Genomic DNA, 13531 nt, shown 5'->3' with positions numbered 1-13531 from the left:
GCCATGACTGCCGAATAGCCCGACGCCAGATCGCCATCAAAAGTTTCCTAGCCAAAGACATCGCTCGGACGAAGCAGTGAACATCTCCAAGACAAAGGGATGCAAGACCGGGATCTGCCCATTCCATTCCATAGCCAGTGTTCATCAGGATTCTTCTAGATGCCCAGCCCGTGGCCGGGTTATGATTTGGAAGGTGGGGGGCAGGCGGCCAGTCATCATCATCATCAATCATCATCGATCGTGAGTGACATCGACGAGCGGGCCATAAGCTCCGCCGGCCACTTCTATGTGTGAGGTGAAAGGGGGGGGGGCGTCTGGGGGTGCGGGAGCCCACCCGCCCGGTTTGTCACAAATTTCCCGACACCCGTGCGGTCAACAGGTGTGCTGCGACCTTTGCAGATCTATCTAGATTACATTACGAGTGTGTATATACATTTGTTTAATTCTTTTTGTCGGCGTCTTGTATCAGCTGGTCAAGTCAACATCCTTTGGTCCACCGCCCTGCACTCGGCAAGGGAAGCGTGCAATGGGTTCTGCTGGTGGGTGTTCAGACTGTGTCCGCGCACGGCCTGAATCACTGCAGCAGCGTGTGCTTTCCTGCTTCGGCATGGGTGGTGGAAGGCATTTCCCAATCGAGTTTTTTGGAGATGACGTGCAGCGTTAGTTGATATTACAAAGAGTAGCGTGTTCACTTCTGTGTCAATTCGTGAAGACCATCAGAAGAGGCCGCTTTTGTCTTGGCAGGCACAGGAAAAAATAGGGAATGTGCGGAGGCATGGCATTTCACTATACTACGAGGCTAGGCTTTTAAAGTTCAGCCCTGCAGCTTGCCCAACTCGGATCTGCGATGACATAACATTGGACAGTAGCACCCAGCCTACAGCGTCAGGTCGTCTGGTCGGGAGTTCTTAATGCATTCGAGACGTGGTTTGATTTGGCAGAGTGGCAATATCGATGTTTGAATAAATCATGCTACCTCAGAAACTCCAGGACCAGCTAGCTGCCTGATGCCCAGTTTTGAGCCGAAACCCTTGTTATCCCACGGCGTAGCGAACGTGTGTAAGCAGTGAAAGCAGTGTTGACGCCGGACCTATGCTGATGAAATGCAAAATATGCTGGCCAGTAAACAAAGAAAGGATATCCAACTCGGATCAATCCTTCAAATGGTATCAGTGCGAGATATTATTCCCAACAGTCGTGCAAGTATGATCTTTTTCGATCCCTAGTTTTATCTGCGAGGGCGCAGCCTTTCACAGGCAGTATTCTCGGTACAGGCTAACGAGACCGAGGCCTGTTCCCTCAATCGGCTATGGAGCGAGGTGATCGCGACTCTCGTTACCGAATGACGGCCGCTTGTGGCTGGGAGAGGCCAGTATTCACGGGCGGTCTCGTGGCTGAAGTCGGCGAAGTTGGTATCCGGTAGCCGCCAGCACCTGACATGGGGTGGTAGGTCGGGGGACCGCCAGGCATCGGAATCGACACGCTTCCCATTGGGGCTGGGTTGGTGACTGGCATGCCATAGAAGCGCATTTGCGGGACGCTGGAGCTCGAGGTTGACATGGACGCTCGAGCGGTTTTGTAGTTGGAAGTTGGCCCCGTGTAGGCTGGCGGTGCCTCACCAAACTCGTTCAGCCCGTTGTCGCCGCGCTTGAAGCCGGCCAGATTCCTCGCCCTCTGGGACCAAGAAGGTGTGGTCGAGATATATGGCCACGGCCTCGTACTGGTCGGCGGGTATCGCTGACCGGTGTTGATTGCAATGTTTGTTGCGCCCCATTGTGCCTTCATGGCTGCTCTACGGCGTCGTCGGTAGCGGACGAGCATGAGCACTACCATGGAGGCGAGGAAGATGGCTGCGGGCACAATGAACCATGCCATGGGGTGCACATCGAAAAGTGTGCCACGAGCGTCGTCGCCACCTTCCAGGGCGGCCATGGCCTCGGCTGGCTGACTATGGCCGGGGTCTTGCGGTGTCGAAATGCTCTTGGTGAATTTCCGAGACGGCAGTCATGCGCACGTGCGAGCGAAGAGCGAATGTTGGGGCCGGTCGTCGTTGCCACGAGTCTTGACACTGGTGTTGTCGGAGGGGCGAGGTTCTGGGTACACTTGAGAGTGGTTATCGCTGGCGACGAGAGCCGAATGCCAGCCTTGGCCAAAGCCGGAGGTGGAAGCCAGAGAGACGCCGGAGCCGTGGTCGAACAGTAGGAGGGTCAGACGGATGTGGCAGCAGAGGCGGCAGGGGTCGAGACTGGCGATCGACACGGAGGAGAGGCGGGCATGGATGGTAGATATAGCCAGGCGGCGGAGACCGGCACCGTTGGCAGCGACGAGCAGCAGCAATGGTGTCAACGAGGGGTGGGCAGAGACGGCATGCTTTGGACCGCGACAGGGAAAGGAAGAAGGGCCATGGTTAATGAATGAGGCCCGGGGACGGACGGTGGCAGCCAAAGGGTTCGGCTGGAAACCCACATGGCATGGAGAGTGCCGCGCGTGTGGCCCCCGGGCGGGCGACTGCCGGCACCGCGAGCAGACAGAGAGACAGAGAGACAGCTGGAGGGAGAGGGAGAGAGTGTGGTGTCGGCGGCGGTGGTGGTGGATTGGACGGGATCCATGGGGGATGTTGCAAGGCCCACGGGCACGGCAGGTCGGCAGCGCCAGCGCAGCTCCACCAGCCAGGCCTGACGGGTATATCGGCATCTAGCGACGAGCGGTTGGCAGCGTCGGTGGCCCCCCCGTCAAGCCCTGCGCTCTGCACTGCACGCTAGCAAAGACGTCCAGGGCTCGACATGAAGTCTGGTGCTGCTCACCAGCTCGAGCACTTGGACTCGCTCGGCCCGTCCTGGTCTGTCTGTCGTACGCGGCCACCACGCGATGGTTTGGGCCCATGCAAGGACCCTGTTGATTCGTAACTCTGCCTCGTGCCCTCGCCGGGCTCCTGCCGGTGTCTCACGGCTTGCTTGGGCCCAGATTGCACCCCTGGAGATCTGCGCCCGAGACTGCATCAGCCCAGAGAGCTCCTCCTCCACGGCCGACTTGTTCTGATGGGACTTTGAGGCCACTGCATGTGCCTTTGGCGCATTCCAGCCCAGCATCCCATCCCATCCCGTTCCATCGGTAGCCGGCAGTGGCGGCCCTCAAGCTCACATGGGCCACCCCGCCAAGCCCTCTGCTGCCGCCCATCTCGCTTCGCACGGCACCCGTCATCAATTCTGGAGCCCAGCGGACGGGCCCACAGTGTCAAAGCTGACCAGCAATCATCCGTCTCAGGGTCCTGCCCTGTCCTGTCACCCGTCGTCGAATCCGTAGAGTCGCCGTGGTATCGTCACGGGAGTGTATGATGATGTGTTCTCGGCTTCCAAGATTGCCTCGGAGACTTCTGCAGCCAGCTTGGCAAGTTCGAACCTTGAGCCCTTTAGGCTGTCTCTCCTCGTTCTGACCCCCGTCACTTGCAGAATTGGATTGTGCCCTGCCTGTGTGTGTGTGCCTGCCGCCGTCAATTCCATCGGGAGAGCCTGCTGACTAACCCAGGCTAGCGCCAAGCTACACCACAGCACCGCGCGTCCTCGCCTGCCCGACTCCATCACCACTTGCATCATCCCATGCTCGCACTGCTGCCTCAACCTCGTCATCCTGGTCCATAGGAGCCTTCTATCTCTCCTTGCTGCCACCGACTTGCCTTGCTCATCGCCTGCTTCTCAGTACCCTCCACAATAAGACGGCCTCGGCAAACACTTTTGACGAGCCCTGCACTTGCAAAGCTCCATGCCTAGCCATCCTGCCTGAAGCCTTCCTTCCACTCATCCGTCCTGCCCGTTTAGCCATCATGGTTCGCGCTATTCGAGGTATGTCCACGTTGCATGCCGCGTAATCCGGGCATGACCACGATCCCCCCCTCCCCTCCTCTTGGGCCGCCTCCCTGGTTCGCTGCTCCGAGTTGCAACCACATGGCCATGCTCACACTGCAGCCTCCAGGCGTACTGGTCGAGTGTGACCCATCGATCAAGTCCATCATCATCGCCATCGATGCTGAGCGTAACGAGTACATCATCGAGGATCTCGACGAGTCCCATCTCGTCATCCAGGAGCGCATGGTCCCCCAACTCAAGAAGAAGCTAGAGGAGGTACGTCAAGCCCTGAGCTATCCATTCTGCACGTCGCGTGGCCCCATCATGTCTCCACTGCAAAAAGATACACTCAAGGCCCGGAATCACGGCGCGGCTCACACGGCTTCCTCGTACAGCGCCTCGCCGAAACGGTCCCTGTTGTTGGCAACGACTCTGACTCGGACCGGGATGTCTGATTTCCGCGTTTGGACCCCTAATCCCCATCAGGTCCCGGCATGCACATTCAAATGCCGCCACCGGTCTTTGCGCCGCCAGTGCCTGTCATGCGACCTGTCTGCCACCACCAGGCACTAGCCTTGGTGTCTACTCAACCTCGACTGTGCGGGCTGGACTCAGCCGTGCCAAGTGCCTTGGCTGCAGTGCTGGCAACAACATGACATGTTTCGCCAACCGGCAGTCGGCAAGCCACAGCGCTGTCGCTTTCAATGTTGCCGTAGCGCCCTCATCTTTCCCTTGGCGATATCGCAGAGTCTACGAGACTAAAGACGTTCATCGGGTACCGAAGACCGAATGATCAAAACTTGGCGGACTTTCCTGCGAAACTGTTATCGCTTGCTGATCATTACTTGAGACACTGCTAAATTCGCCTACATTGTACCTAGGAGCTGGTGCCATGACGGCAAATGAGTTCAGTTCATGACCGTCGCAGCCTCGTACAACAGTACAGTCGGCCGCGTACTATCTGAACGCTCACGGCAGATTCTAGTTGTATTTATGCAAGCTCCACTCGTCGTATGATACCATAAGCAAAGAACCTCTCTCCCTTGATTGACCCTTCCCAGCTTTACAACTTCGAGAATGTTGGTGTCCGCTTCTTCAGGCCTGCCAGGAGGGCATCCTCCGTGTCTTTGCACTGGATCATCGACGCGTTCCAGATAGCAGTATACCTCAAGCCTGCTCGCGTCAGTTTGGATATCATAAGTGGTCCTGCCAACATCAAGTGTCCACTTACTGTCGGCGACGGTGTTATCCCTCGCGTGGTTCAGCAACTCTTTGGTGCCCTGTACAGCAATGGGGCTCTTGCCAGCCAGTAGGCTCGCATACTCGAGGGCCGCCTCGACAGCCTTGGCCTTGTTGTCGAGAATGCGACTGACGAAGCCGACACGCAACGCCTCATCTGCGTCAAACCATCTGGCGGACATGGTCACCTCCTTGACCCATGAGAAGCTGCCAACAATCTTGGGCAGGCGCGTGAGAGTACCAATGTCAGCGGCGATACCGATGTCGACCTCCTTGACGGAAAAGCGCGCGTCCTTGGTGCAGAAGCGGACGTCCGCGCAGCTGGCAAGATCGATGGCAAGACCGATGCAAAGGCCATGGAGTGCAACGATGACGGCTAGTAGTTGGCACGTGTTAGCTCTAGAAGTTCCTCACCAAGCCAGCATCGTACCAAGAACATGATAGGACACGTACGCTTCTCGCACTTCTCAATCGCCGTGATAGAGTCTTGGAACTCTGCAATATGCCGTCTTGCCGTCGTCGCCTTGCGCGCGGGGTCCAGGTTTGTGCTTGTGCCCAAAAGGCCACCTTCGCCTGCGGCCTCGACATCCAGCCCGGCGGTGAATGCCCGGTCCCCGGCAGCGGTGATGACGACGGCGCGGTAGTCTGGGTCGTGCGATGCTTTGTTCATCAATGCACCCAGCTCGAGCCACATGGGCTCAAAGAAGGCATTAAGCTTCTTCGGGCGATTGATCTCTACGCGTAGTACGTACTCGGCGGGAGCCGTCACGATAAAGTGCTCTGCCTCGTAGCCTTTGACATTTGCCATTCTGTCGGTTGAGCTAGATGAAGGGTGCGGTGATTAGAGTTGGGCGCCTAGTATGGCCGGATGTCCTGCCGCCCCGATGGCGCTGTCGTACCTGATGATCTCACGCTGAAGACGGCGGATGCTGCGGAGTCGCTTTCTACTCTCAGAGTCACTTGATATGACCTAAGATGTCTCGAGAAGCTCGATTGTTACGAGAGATAGGAATGACGTGATGATTGAGATCGGTCTAAATAAGGGGCAAGATTGTGAGACGGACGCTCGAGAGTCTGACCTCCCCAGAATGTTGCACACATGCGGTCGTGAGCTAAGACCCCAGACACTTGCTGGACCGAGGCTCATTGTGGGGGAGGACCCTCAGCTCCGTGATTGGATGTTAGGCTTAGTCAGCCCCTGTTCTATCGGCCGGTTGTGTCTTTGCGGCTGCACGAGCTATCAAGGACAACGCTAGCACACATAGGGACTAGCGCGGTCTTCGCTCCTCTTATCCTTCGACCCAGCCCGAAAAAAAGTTCTGGATATCGCCAATCTCGCCGTCGATAAGTTGTAACATCCGACAACGCAAGCAGCAGACTCCTGCACCACGCTCATTCGCTCCCAGCTCACTCGTACGGCGAGACACTTCGGAAAGTTTACTGCGCGATGGCTGCCGAAGTCCAGCCCCTCCAGCAGCTGAAGCTGCCCTCGGGACCCTCACCAATCTCTGCCGAGCAGCGGTACTGGAAGTCGTTCAAGAACCACCTCGTGATTCCCTCTCCGACACAATATCCCGTCACGCACATCACCTTGCCGGCCTCGAACCCGACGACGCTCGGATCGTCCTCGTCGCACAATGACTACTTCGCCGTGACCACCGGCACGCGGGTGCAGATCTACTCGATACGCACACGCAAGCTGGTCAAGACGATCACGCGGTTCGGCGACATTGCGCGCAGCGGCGACGTGAGGCGCGATGGACGCATCCTGGTGGCAGGAGATGACACGGGCAAGATCCAGGTGTTCGACGTGGGCTCGCGCGCCATCCTCAAGACCTGGACGCAGCACAAGCAGCCGACGTGGACCACGCGGTTCTCGCCAGCCGACCTGACGACGCTGATGAGCACGAGCGACGACAAGACGGTGCGCCTGTGGGATCTCCCGAGCAGCAACAGCACGAGCACCTTTGTCGGGCACACCGACTATGTCCGCAGCGGCTGCTTCATGCCGGGCACAATGTCCAACATGATTGTCTCGGGAAGCTACGATGCCACCGTCAAGCTCTGGGACCCGCGGACGCCAAAGGCCGCCGTCATGACGTTCAAGCACGCCGCCCCCGTCGAGGACGTGCTCCCGCTCCCGTCCGGCACGACCGTTCTCGCCTCGGCCGAGAACCAGATCTCCGTGCTCGACCTCGTCGCCGCCAAGCCGCAGCACATCATCTCGAACCACCAAAAGACCGTCACCTCGCTGTCCCTGGCCTCCAACGGCCGGCGGCTCGTCTCGGGCGGCCTCGACGGGCACGTCAAGGTGTTTGAGACGACGGGCTGGAACGTCGTCGCGGGCGCAAAGTACCCGTCCCCGATCCTCTCCATGCAGGTCATCACCTCGGGCGCCAACGGCGACGACCGGCACCTGGCGGTCGGCATGCAGTCGGGCGTGCTGTCGCTGCGCACGCGCCTCACGGGGCCCGAGGCGAGCCGCGAGCGCGAGCGGGAGAAGGAGATGGCGGCCCTGCTCGCCGGCACGATCGACCAGCACGACAAGCTCAAGAACAAGCGCAAGCGGCGCCACGGCAACGCCAAGCGGCTCGACATGGTCGGCGAGGGCGCCGACGTCGTCATCGCCAACGACCTGTCGCGCGCGAAGCGCGAGACCCCCTGGCAGAAGGACCTGCGCCACGCCCACTTTGCCCGCGCGCTCGACCGCGTGCTCGACCCGGCCGCCAAGGACCACTCCCCGCTCACCGTCCTCACCGTCCTCGTGGCCCTCCGGCACCGCAGCGCCCTCCGCGAGGCCCTCGAGGGCAGGGACGAGAACACCGTCCAGCCCGTGCTCAAGTGGGTGCAGCGCCACATTGTCGACCCCCGCTACGTCGCCGTCTGCGTCGACGTCGCGGCACACCTGCTCGACCTGTACGCCGAGTTCGTCGGCGGCAGCGCCGAGCTCGAGGCGGGCTTCCGCACGCTGGCCAGGCGGGTCAGGCAGGAGGTCGAGCGGGCGCAGGTCGCGACGCAGACTAGCGGCATGCTGGGCAGTCTGCTCGTCGGCATGGAGTAGGCCCCGGGGTGCGCGTTGCTCTGTTTTCTTCTCCCGAAGAAACGACTTGGGTATCATGAATGGATGAAAAAGGACCGTGACCCGACGTTAGTGGTGACTCAAGTTGTCATGGCAGAGGGAAGGAATTGCTCGATCACGGATCTGCCAGACTGCCAGATATACACACAGACAGACAGCTCCGGGCACAATCAAGGTGGGAAGAGACTGATGAGGGCCCAACACGCGGCACTTTTTTTCTGTGTCGTCCCGAGTTTACCCCTCGTCGGCTGTTGTACTTGTTCATATTTCCCTGCATCGCGACGGCGTTACATTTATTTGTTCACAATCAAAAATCAGTTTCAGTAGAGAGAGACTGGGGAAATGGGTAGAAAGAAATGCAAACTTCAATATACCAGAGACTGGGCCACTGGATGATAGATTGGCAATTGTCAGAAATGCAATGGACCCACACACCCAGAAGGAGTGACGTGAATCTGTCTCGCGACCTCACGGGCACATCCAATCATTTGGACCGTTGTAAATTGGCACCATGCGTACACTCTAAGATCGCGCCTTTGAGGGATAAGAAAGAATATGCTCATGCATGTCATCATTGCGTCTGCTTCTTCCAAGCTCTCATATGCCAAGAATGGCGGATCATACTTGCTCTATCAGACTCGCTTCGACATCGTAAGCCCGCGCCGTATGTTTCAGCTACAGCTTGTCTCCTCTTGCAAATTCCAAAACAGTTTGCCAGAGGGAACAGTGAGCACGATCCCACAATGGCCTTGCGTAAATATACATTAACAAAAGCGTCAAAAGCCTTTCTAGAACGCCATGTATGCTCCTGGAAAACAACCTGCCCAGGTGTAGAAAGCAGCAACTTCGTGAAGATGATAAAAAATGGCAGTGCAACTGCATAGAAGAGTCACAATCGTCGAGCACGACTAGTAGCCGCCGCCATGTCGCCTTGCACGTCCTGAGCCAAGATCGATTCGGCTCATCTCTTGCATAAGAGCCCAGTCACCACTTCCGGCTCCCGGTCCTGGTCCTGGTCCTGGTCCATAGCTGGCTGGGCCCATGCCACCACTCATGACGGGAATTTTGGCTGGGATCGGCGGTCCATCGCCGTAACCACCCCTAGCTGCACCTTGGGAGGAATTGTATGGCACGATATGATTCTCGTAATCAAAGGTACTAGCCCTCACCAACGCACGAGGAGGTGTGCTATTGCGCTGGTGAGAGGAAGCTGGACCAAGCGGTGATGAGCCGCTCGGGACAGGGGCCGGAAGTGCGGAGGCTCGGTGCTGCTTCTTCTGCAACCTGTTTCTGCCGCTAGACGGCGCCTGCAAGGGGGCAGGCGGTTCTCGATCCATGATAGCAAGAGGGGCTACGGCCTGCGTCGGCAGCTGTGCCATGGAATGTGGACGGACAGTCACACGAATGTTCTTGTAGCTGGAGGCCGGCATTGGGTGTGCCCCTGACATGGCTGGGCGAGATCGAGGCTCCTCAAAGTTGTTTAAAGGCTTCTTGGGCTCCGGTTCCGGAGCCCATGTATCCTCCGCCAAATGATCGGATGGATCAATCTCGCGACCATCTGCGGTAACAATCTTGCCCTGGGGGTTCGTGTACTGGTGCGCGGGTGTGGCTGCGTCCTTGGCCGAAACGACGGCAGGATTCAGCTCGTCATAGTCATCTGGCCCGAAGGGTATGCCAGATAGTCTGCGTCCATCGCCTCTGTCTTCCGCAGGAGGTGGTGCGGGGCTGACTGATTTCCGCTTGATAGTATGGCTGGGGTTAGGAACCGGTGACACTCCTCTGTGCCGCTGGGTGGCCATCGGTGCTGCTGCAGGAGATGTAGAACCGCCATACGCTGGTGGGCTCCTGTCGTGGGGGCGGGAATTCCCCTGGTAATAGCCGTGTTGCGGAGATTGATGGCTGTACTGCATCGGCGGTTCATTGTGCTGCCTCCCACGTGTCGGAGTTGTCATGGGTGCTGGTTGTGTGTACCGCCGCTCACGTCTCCGATCTTCATAGATGCGTTCTGTGATGTCTTGCATGCTTGGATCAAACCCTGGGATCAAAGTAGCTGGCACAGCGGCAGCGGCAGAGAAATCTGCAGAATGTTGACGGGTCCGCAGGGCGAGCTCGTTACCATGACTGACATACGGGTCTCGCGAGTAGTCCGGATCAGGTAGTGCGGACATGCTTGAATGATTGTAGCCTCTGGGTACTATTGCGTTGGACATGGACTGATGTTCAGGGCTGTCGTAGGACTGAGGATCGTATGAGATAGGCAACGGGCTGGTTTGGTACCGATTGGACGTAGCACTTCCTCGACCACCGACATTTAGTGGGGCTGGGCTTGCTGACATCCGCAGATCTCGGTCATCCTCATGGCTGGATTCGTATGGTAAAGGTGAGGTACGTTGGTAGCTGGCGCGAGGGTTGGGTGGCGTCCGTGCCTCTTGCGTTTGCGTGTATCTAGGTTTTGGTGGTGTCCAAGACTCTGGCACATCCTCGACGGTCGGCTGCAGGGAGCGACCATGTGAATCATACGCAGAGTCGTACGAATGGTGGCGCGGAGGAGACGGGTGGTGCTGGCGCTCTTCGTGGTACTGCGGCCCACCTGGTACTTCCGGAGCAGAGTCATAGGGACGATACATTGGTCGTCCTGGGTAAGGCGACGCAGTCGAGGGAGGCAGCGCAGAAACAGAATGCCGGTGAGCCTCGTGGCGTAGTACATCATGTCGCATCATCGGAGGCGTGGCCTTTTGCATAGGCATGTCAAAGCTAGCCCGGTGCACCATCTCTTGCGAAGGGACGCTCCCTCCCCGGCTGCGGTGCGCTGGGGGTGGTGGCGGGGCTTCAATGGCACCAAAAGAATGGCGAGGGCCGCGGCCGATTGGTGGAGGAGCTTCGAACTCCGGCTGTCCATGGCTGTATGAAGATCGTTGCTCCACCATGTGGGATGAGTAGGGGTGTTGGGCGTACTGCGCTTGATCTTCATAGCTGCGTCTTGGCGCGACCCGAGGTGCATCCGCATAAGGACTGTCTGGTCCAGCAGATCCAGCGTACTCATCAACGCCATGGTCCTGTTTTCCTTGTGGTGGAATTTGTGTGTATTCGATGGCCTGGAGGGGGGACTGCTTCGGCAGCATTGACCCCGGCACCGGTGGCTGTGGGCGTGGTCCGGACTCAACACGTTCTGGCTGTTTTCGGCCGCTCGGGTCGGATGGAAGTGGTCGCCGCTTCACGAGGTTCCTCGGGCCTCCAGGAGCTCCGGCAGCTGCACCTTCGGACTGTTCGATACCCTGAGCAGCCGCTTTGGGCTCGGGGGCAGGCTTCTCCGGCTTTGGCCTGCTGTCGTAAAAGGTGGTTTCGATGCGGATCTCTCCGGCGTATTTCCCCTTGCAGCCAAGTGTATGCCAGTGGTCGTTCTGCCCGCCACCCGGCACAATGATGTCGCGTAGGTCGATCCATGTCTCGCCGATCAAGTCGGTCTTCTTGTCGTCATTAAACACAGAAAGCTTGAGCTGGTAGTAATCTGGCGAGTCGTGCACGTTGAAGCGGAGTTCTTGGTCCCTGCAGCAAACTGAAAGTTAGCAAGATGTTGATGCGCATGTGCATCAGCTAAAGATATGCCACGCCGAGTCTACGGAACGTGGCATCTGGTTGTACACGTACCACCTTGGAGTCTGTCCACCGCGGATGTCTGTGGTTGTCTTCTTGGCCTCCTTGCCGAGGCGAGCCGCAACATACGGGTCCTGCTTGCCAATGGTTTTGCGGTTGGGCAAATTCTTTGCGCGGTCAACAATGAGGACGAGGGTGCCAATCTCTGGACCATCAATGCTCATGTCTGAGAAGATGCCTGCGGTGTGCATCCCATTGAGGGGATTGGTCTTGGCCTTGGCCGCCATCGCGAGCGAGCAGAGTCGTGCTGTGCGATGATGTGGTTCAGTGGCGTATCATTGGGGTGCGTGCCGGCGCGGGTCGGCTGTGTTTTGTTCTTTCACGATGGCCTCGGGAAACTGTGTTATTTCTGGCGTGGGCGGACCGCAATTGCAGGCGGGAGCGGTCTAGTTGAGAATGGCTCGCAGAAATGACGACGACGGGGTCGCTGGCGGCTCAGAGCAGGTCTGCAGGACGAAGATTGAGACTGCGAACGGAGGCGAGGGGTGAAATGGCGACTGGAATGAATGTGACGCAATTGGAAGCGGGCTCGATGGCGAAGGGTCCGCTTCAAGCGAGGGCCGTTGGCCAAGGGTTCCTCGAATGGGGCAGAGTGAGACCTGACCAAGCAGGAGTGGCAGAGGCAGACGGCGAGAAGTCTGCAAGTTGTCGTCGTGGGCGGCGTGAGGACTCGAAGGTCTGGTCGTGTCGTGGGGAATGCTGGCAGGAGAAGGACGGAACAAGAAGAAGAGCAGCCGCAGCAGCAAGTCGTGGTGAAAGCGGAAGCAATGGGGTGGTGGACGTCGTAGGTAGTGGCTTGGCTGCGGATTGCGCCCCCTCCATTTCTCACGCCTGCCGCAAGCACCTGCTGCAGCAGCACCTAAATAACAACAGCTCCGATGCACCCCTGGCGCTGGTGGCTGGGGACGTAGCCTGCTAGCCCCGGGCGCGACAGGCGCAAAACCGCGAGGCTGGGGCGCTGCAGTAGTGTCAGCCAGGGCAGCCCCTGCCGCTTCTGGCCCGTGGGGCCCGCGATCTAGCAGGGCCTTGGCCGCCGCAAGCTGTTCGCAGCCAGCCCCCACCAGCCAATCACAGCATCCCATCCCGGTGCCAGTATTGACACCAACCCACTGCGTCGCAGCAGCAACGCCCCCTCTCCGCTTAGCGCCCCATCTCACCCCATCCAAACACATGCACCCTCGCTCCCCTGACCACGCCGCGAGCAGCCATCATCCCTTCCCCCAGGCGCATCCTCAGACCAAGCATCAGGCATTCGTGACGGAATGTCGCCTGTTGCTCGCAGCAGTCCGCATTGCCACTCCTTCAACGACCGCCTCGCCGAGCATGCTCAAATCAGGAGCAACGGCCAACTCGGATCGAGGTGGTCTGCCCTACCCCGTCTTATGATACCACGCGCGAATCATGATGACGATGGGAGGGGCTGCAGTTCTGCGAATCTCGGTGCCTGGTTAGGGCCAAGTCTTTTCGACTGCGCAAGCGGACCCAGGAAGCTTGATGCCCATGCACGGCATACGATATGCAGGTAGTGCTGCACTGCCATCCTTAAAGATCTCCACGACTTTGCATTTCCGAAATTGGCTACATGACATTCAAGGCTGTGTAGAGAGCGCCGTACCCAGCGATCCAACCAATGGCTTATGCACAGCCATGGTGCCGCGACGACAAAGTCCTTGATTGGTCCTCCAGTTCGACTTGTTGTGCCTTTCCGGAACCAGCC

The 13531-nt window shown here is 58.5% G+C and overlaps 5 protein-coding genes across 5 annotated transcripts; 2 read left to right on the top strand and 3 right to left on the bottom strand.

Annotated features, from left to right (window-relative positions):
• Positions 1–1335: 1335 nt before the first annotated feature.
• Positions 1336–1932, bottom strand: B0I36DRAFT_365664 (uncharacterized protein; the record flags this gene model as incomplete). The annotated part of the gene is made up of 1 exon (XM_046159181.1): positions 1336–1932. One exon carries the CDS (start codon positions 1930–1932, stop codon positions 1336–1338), a length of 597 nt encoding a protein of 198 aa, XP_046009255.1.
• Positions 1933–3820: 1888 nt separating this feature from the next.
• B0I36DRAFT_365663 (RNA polymerase 2 general transcription and DNA repair factor tfiih component) lies at positions 3821–4297 on the top strand (the record flags this gene model as incomplete). Its single annotated transcript, XM_046159180.1, has 3 exons — positions 3821–3839; positions 3970–4118; positions 4238–4297. The coding sequence occupies 3 exons, from the start codon at positions 3821–3823 to the stop codon at positions 4295–4297; spliced, it is 228 nt and encodes a 75-aa protein (XP_046009254.1).
• Positions 4298–4905: 608 nt separating this feature from the next.
• On the bottom strand, positions 4906–5889 carry B0I36DRAFT_247894 (enoyl-CoA hydratase/isomerase; the record flags this gene model as incomplete). The annotated part of the gene is made up of 3 exons (XM_046150341.1): positions 4906–5015; positions 5074–5457; positions 5535–5889. 3 exons carry the CDS (start codon positions 5887–5889, stop codon positions 4906–4908), a joined length of 849 nt encoding a protein of 282 aa, XP_046009253.1.
• Positions 5890–6425: 536 nt separating this feature from the next.
• B0I36DRAFT_329740 (WD40-repeat-containing domain protein) lies at positions 6426–8563 on the top strand. The gene has a single exon (XM_046154747.1). It carries the CDS (start codon positions 6529–6531, stop codon positions 8140–8142), a length of 1614 nt encoding a protein of 537 aa, XP_046009252.1. The 5' UTR covers positions 6426–6528; the 3' UTR covers positions 8143–8563.
• Positions 8564–9056: 493 nt separating this feature from the next.
• On the bottom strand, positions 9057–12132 carry B0I36DRAFT_152987 (uncharacterized protein). Its single transcript, XM_046148547.1, has 2 exons — positions 11809–12132; positions 9057–11706 (listed from the first exon to the last, which is right to left on the bottom strand). Exons 1-2 carry the CDS (start codon positions 12039–12041, stop codon positions 9069–9071), a joined length of 2871 nt encoding a protein of 956 aa, XP_046009251.1. The 5' UTR covers positions 12042–12132; the 3' UTR covers positions 9057–9068.
• Between the last annotated feature and the right edge of the window lie 1399 nt (positions 12133–13531).

Source organism: Microdochium trichocladiopsis (assembly GCF_020744255.1).
Source record: "Microdochium trichocladiopsis strain MPI-CAGE-CH-0230 chromosome Unknown B0I36scaffold_8, whole genome shotgun sequence".
Classification (NCBI taxonomy): Eukaryota; Fungi; Ascomycota; class Sordariomycetes; order Xylariales; family Microdochiaceae; genus Microdochium; species Microdochium trichocladiopsis.
This window is presented reverse-complemented; position numbering and strand designations above follow the sequence as displayed.

Coding starts and splice junctions, on each gene's coding strand:
- B0I36DRAFT_329740 (XM_046154747.1), top strand. CDS start 6,529: ATGGCTGCCGAAGTCCAGCCCCTCCAGCAGCTGAAGCTGCCCTCGGGA.
- B0I36DRAFT_152987 (XM_046148547.1), bottom strand. CDS start 12,041: ATGGCGGCCAAGGCCAAGACCAATCCCCTCAATGGGATGCACACCGCA. Junction 11,707..11,808: donor GGTGGACAGACTCCAAGGTG/GTACGTGTACAA, acceptor AGTTTGCTGCAG/GGACCAAGAACTCCGCTTCA.